The 6,000-nt window shown below is 44.0% G+C and overlaps 1 protein-coding gene across 1 annotated transcript in view; it reads right to left on the bottom strand.

The window, feature by feature from the left end:
- Window positions 1-309: 309 nt before the first annotated feature.
- Window positions 310-6,000, bottom strand: part of VOPP1 (VOPP1 WW domain binding protein) — a 65,997-nt gene continuing 60,306 nt past the window's right edge. The window contains exons 4-5 of the mRNA XM_075493715.1: window positions 4,726-4,862; window positions 310-768 (exon numbers count right to left, since the gene is read on the bottom strand). Coding sequence (XP_075349830.1) covers window positions 587-768; window positions 4,726-4,862 — 319 coding nt within the window. The 3' untranslated portion in view covers window positions 310-586. The remainder of the gene's footprint in view (window positions 769-4,725; window positions 4,863-6,000) is intronic.

The following is a 6,000-nucleotide window of genomic DNA, read 5'->3' as shown; positions in this document are numbered from 1 at the left end:
ATACTGATGCTCCAGTCACTCATGGGCTTCTATCACAGCATCTCTCTGTTATGCATCAGAACCAAGTTTTAAAAGAAAAATGTAAACGGAAAAGGTGGTGGCCACAATTTCTGGTAAAAGCATTGCCCTGCCTCTTCTACTTTTACTCTCTTTCTCTGTCATTTCCCTCAGATGAGGGCATTTCTGCTATGGGTTTTTATGAGAGTGCACATCACTCTGGGGTTGCATAAAGAACTGCTATCAGTAGCTTGCCACAACGCAATTAAACCCATGACTGAAACAAACAATAAATAAAGAGAAAGACATAGAGGTTTTAAATATAGGTTTCCATTAAAAGCATTACAAAGACGAATTCTCTCATTTTGAAGACAAAGAAAAAAATCCACTTCTACTAAAAAAAAAAAAAAAGGAAAAAAAATGTAAAAATCACCCCTTTGCAAGTAACTTTAATGAGGAAAGGTGCAGGGAAGGGAGGGAGAGAGGACTTGGAGAACTAGCAAGTGTTCAAAAGGATGGATGCCCTCCATCTCGGTCATTTTGCAATGGCACCTTCTTCTCACACAGTCAGGTCAGAGAGCCAGAGTCCTCACGTGGAGGATTTCACCACCTGCTCATATGGGGGAGGTGGTGTGTTGCAGTAGGAAGGTGGAGGTGGGTAAACCGGGTTTCCTTGTGGGGAATTGGGCTGGACGTGGAAAGCCATAGCCATGGGATTCATCACAGGTCCACCTGGATCTGTGTAATACGGCACTCCAGATTGTTGTGACCCTGAAAGAAAGAAAAGGAGAGCAAAGGAATCAACAACGGCAGATGCATCAGGCAGCAGTCATGCTCTTCCAGGGCTCTGCTCTGTACACTTGGACAAGTTTTCTCAAAGTGTTCATCAGAGCAAGGACAAGGAGCCACCTTTCTTCCATTCCAGAGAAAACCCAGACATGCAGGACGACATTTGCTTTTGAGATTTCACCAAGAAGTTTCCATTTCGCATGCAATGGAAATCATTTAGTGAAACAAAGGGCACCACTGCCCCAAGCGACTACCATTTGAAAGGGAAAACAGCGAGCCCTGCTCAGTTTCCCAGACAGAAAAGCTGCCGTGCCTGCAGAGAGGAGAGGCGTGGAATCCCAGATGGACAAAAGGGTTTCCACTGCAGCCCTGAGTCAGGTGTCAAGTCTTATGAGAGGACTTCACAGGTTATTTTGTAATGTACTAGATCTGCTTGTATGCCAGAGTACATCTCAGACAGATAATTTCCCTTCAAGGCACAATATGGCTAAGGAGTAAACATGTCTGAAGCAAAAACCCAAGCTAAAGCCAACTACGGCTGGCTAACACAATGGGACAAGATTGCTTTGCACAGATTAAATTTAGGAAATGATGTTGGAGTCTGTAGGGACAAGGAAAGGAAACATACAATCAAACACAAAATTCCTTAGCTGTGACACATGAGGAGTAACAGAGACTGCTGCCCTGAGGAATAACAAAGGTGGCATGTAACCCTCCTCAGATATCACAGCGGGTGGTGGAAGATGACAATGCAATTCCAGCAATTAAAGTCACAGATTGTCTCTATCTCAAGATGTAAATTAGTTTTCTTTCCTTTCTCTCTGTCTATTTAAATAAAGCTGGACTGAAAAAAAAATCATGGCTGAGCAACAGGTTTTCTTCTTTTGGTGCTAGCCTGTTTTTCCTATAATGACACAGCCTCTAAGGGATTTTCCACTCAATCATTCCTTTCCGTGACTTAGTGACACTAGGACTCAGTATTGCCACAGAAGGAATACAGGCTTCTTGAAGCTTTAAGCATCCTTTACTACTTCAAGCATTCAGGAAGGAGCTACATACCGAACGCAAAAACATGTCCTTACAGTATTAAATCAGAGGGGTCGAGCCATAAGGCACGGGGATGCAAACTGTCCCAGAGCCTGGGGTGCCTGCCTAGGGAGCTTTGTTTGGACACTCGGGAGCAAAGAGGATGGAAAGCAGATCGGCAACGCAGCTATTTCCTTCTTAACACGGTAATTTTTAACACACCACCACAATAATTTTTCCTTTTGCCTGTCTGAGTGAAGAGGGCTACCCCACAGCCTCTATTCCTTTGCCGCGGCAATGAGAAGCCCTTGTTCTGCTTCCATATATAGCATCAGCACGCAGTTGTGGGAGAGCCAGGCTGGGAACAGGAGCCGAGTCCTACCTCTCCAAAGTCTGGGCTAATACCCTCTTCTGTAGCCTTTGTCTTAAGCATTTTTGTTTTGAAGTTAAATCCTGCCCAGCTCTGCATTTCTGCAGTTTCCATCCGCATGGGGAAATGGGAGAGGTTGAGGTAGCTCACTGCAGCTTGCTCCTTAGGAAAATAACTGTTTTCATTAAAACTTCCGTGTATTATTACTGAAGGGCCCCCCCCCTTCAATATTGCCCCCTCTTGAAGGGGCAAGTGAGGACACCGATCTTTTGAGATATTTTTTCAGTTCATTAAACCCAGCAGAAAACAACATCTGAATATCAACTTCCTTCTGGGATCAGCTCAGTTAAGTGTCTACAAAGGGACCCAACCTTTTCTAGCACTGGAACTGCCAGTTTGGGGCTATGTAGGGCAGACCTAAAGTGAAAGACACCACCAGGTCTGCAAACTGCTGTTTGTAGGTGAGGTGTTCAAATCCATTTTCCCAGTCAGGCCCACAGAAAAAGCCCTCCCACCTCCAGGCTGCTGCTGGGATGGCAGAAGGTGCTGCCATTATCACTGCAGGGAAGGAGGGAGATGGGCAAGGAGCCACGTTTCAAGGGCTCCACCTCAACCATGAACTGGCTACTGCTACCAAATCTGGAAGAGGAGCTAGAGGAAAATGTGAACTTGGTTGACTACTAATTCCCATTGCTTTTGCTGTTGAATATTCCTAGAAGAGTAGAAAAAGTAGAAAAAATAATTTTGGTGGGGTTAGCTCAGAGCCCAAAGCTTTAAGAAAGTAGTAACAGTCTGGAAGCAGGTGGCAGAAGCAGGTCGCCAAAAGGCTTGTGCTTATTTTATATTTGCCCACAATTTGCATTCCATGAAAAACTAAAACCATGCTCTAAAATTAAATCTGGTATTCGCCAATCCAGCCAAAGATGCTCCCTGTTCACATAATCTTGAGGTTATTTTTCAGGCTTTAAAATATAGTTTAGTTAGTTTGGCTCCTATCCCACTGTTGAAAAATAAATACTCTCTGTGGAAATGCTTATTCAGTCAAGCAGAAAAAAACATGCAGAATGGAAGCCTTAAAAAAAACCCTTAGGATTTAAAAAAAAAAGGGTGAATAAAATGTTACTTCGTGTCTGTAACATCTTTTTATCCATTTCGACCTGTGAGAGAGAAGGGGGGAAATGCATGTCTATGTGTACATGCTTAAGGATGCAAGAAAGAGCATTTCCAAACGCTGCACAAGGCACGCGGGTGTGCAATAGGAGGCATGACAGGGGAGAGAGCCTGAATGCTGCATCTCTGCACAATGCTTGTAGTCACAGCTAGCTAGACAGGGATTTAGGACACTTTTCTAAGGAAAAGTGTGTCTTGATGCAGCCACAGTATTGCACAGAGATGTAATGGTTCAGAAGACGATTTTTGATAGAGAGGTTTGAGGCACCAAATTTTCAAAAAGATCCCCCTTGTCATTACAAAATATTCAGTTGTATTTCCACTTCCAAGCCAGTATAAAGCAAAACCAAATTGCCAATTCCAAAAAAAGTTGTCAGAAAAGGTAATTATCCTCTGGCTTCAGCTCTCTCTAATACAACATGCAATAAAATGACAGCCTGGGAGGAAAAGTGTCAGTGTACCAAGCATACCAAGCGTGTATGCTTTTGCTGGCACAAATTAGCACTGGCTTATGCAATCTGGAGAGTGGCTAAAAATGTCTCAGTTTGGCCTTGCTGAGGCACGGAGAAGGCAAGCACCTCAGTGTGCACTCAGATATAATCTCAGCACTGCAGAAGGTCTTCCAACCAGAGACAGCTGGATTCAAAACGCTCCCATAAGGCACAAACATCTTCTGCTTACAGGTGAGTCTTATTTTGCAGGGTTCTTCCAACTGGGACTATCTAACAGCCAGAGGGGAAGAAATAACAGACTTAGAAAGCAGTATTGCCAGAGGAGCCATCACTAGGTAGATCCTCCTGATGCTCACAGCCATTACTGACCAGAGAGAGAGCAATCAGACTAACAAGGGGAGAAGGACCACTTTGCTGCAGAAAAACTGTAGCACAGAGCATGGAAGGCAAATCAAAAAGAGAAGACTTGCAAGACAGCCAGACCGTGGAAGAAAAATGTTAGGCTTTCCTTCACCTCTGCCAGATGTTATCAACTGTATTTAAAACCCTTTCTTCATGTCACTGTTCATTTTGGATACCTACCATTTTGTCTACGCTACAAAGTGAGAACTTGCTAGCCTCCTTCCATGCATGGACACACAGCTGTAAAGATATTAGGAACTACAACAGAAGGGAACTGAAAGTCCTGTCATCCTGGGTTTCAAAAACACTTCTGTACACTACAGCTGAATTATACTGTTTGAAAGGCAGAAGACTTCACTCATCACAGGAGGTGGCTGCATGGTTTAGTGCAGTGCAATCCCTTGTCCAAATCCCACAGTTTCCAAAAACCAAACCAACAAAGCCCCCAAACCCACCCTTTTTAAATACCTTAGCAAATGTAAGAAATTAGTGAAATTTGTTTAATGAGCAGTCTCTGACCTGATGCAGTGTTGACTGGTTGTCTGGTGTAAGACACATTAAAAGTAGGTTCTTCTACTAGTGGAGGAGGGTACATCCGCCTTCGGATAAAGAAACCAGCTCCGCAACAGAACAAAACTCCCATCATCAAAAGGAACCTAGACAAAGAGAACAGGGAAGTCAAATTCCCCCCCCCACATTCAGGCAGCTCTCAAACCCAGACTGTTCACTGAGAGAAACAAGAGTGTCATCTAGCAATCATCAGCCTACGACTTTTATCAGCATTTCTTAAATAGGTTGTGTCTTGAAAGCAGATCTATGTCATTTGAGATAGCACTCATGGGGCACTTATGGATATATTACGGACATCTTTAGCCATTAGTACTATCGTCCGATGTTTTCTGGCATGTAAAATACAAATCTGAAACTAAAACGCCCTTGAACTTTTGGGAAGTTCAGGTTCATACCTGACCTTTTCTCACGGGGATGCTGAACTGAACTGAAATTCCAGGTCAGTACAGTTTCAAACTCCATATCTTGGACACAAGCCTCGTGCTTACAGCATTAAGGCTGGCCAGGAGGTTTGTGGGGGACAAAGAGGAATACTATTCTGCAGTTGCCCTTAAAAGAAGATTCGTAGATGTTCGTAAATTACTCAACACTGTAATTTTGTCTCCCATGGGAAATATGGTAGCTGGCATTTAAGCTCAAGCCAGAAGACTGAAGCATTCGGCACTCAAGATGACAAGCTTTGCTTTGTGCTTCCTAGACGGGATATACGTTCTCAAGGAAAAGGACATCATTTTGCTTCAGTTCTCCTCCCAGCTCGTTTTCCGACCTGAGTAAACTGTCCTCATCATTCTCTTGCCCTGGTGCTGTGGAAACAGGCACATACAGCGAGGGCACGTCAGAAGATTTTGTTCTTCAGACAGTGGCTTTCACTGTGTTTTCTTGATTAGTTATCAGATATGCTAGCGACTGATGCAAGCTCCTATAAACCCAAACAGTTCTTCTGCCTGTAATTGCCACCTCATTTCAGGGCCCTTTACTGGAAGACAATGACAACTGTGCTCTTTTGGAAGGGATGGAAGTTGGCCAGAGGCCACGGAAGCTGGCCAGAGGCAAGCCTACACACCATGCTTATCTCCTCTGGAGCATTCCCAGGTGCCCAAGAGGAAGAATGTGACACTGCATGGCAGAGAGAGGTATTTCATGCAAAGGGTCAAATTCACTTCTTGTTTCTACGGTGGAAACGAGAGCAGAAGCAGGTCCTGTTTCCCTGAGCCAATATTAATA

This window comes from Mycteria americana, chromosome 2 (assembly GCF_035582795.1).
Source record: "Mycteria americana isolate JAX WOST 10 ecotype Jacksonville Zoo and Gardens chromosome 2, USCA_MyAme_1.0, whole genome shotgun sequence".
Lineage (NCBI taxonomy): Eukaryota > Metazoa > Chordata > Aves > Ciconiiformes > Ciconiidae > Mycteria > Mycteria americana.
The sequence above is the reverse complement of the archived record's forward strand: the minus strand, read 5'-3'. Positions and strand labels throughout refer to the sequence as shown.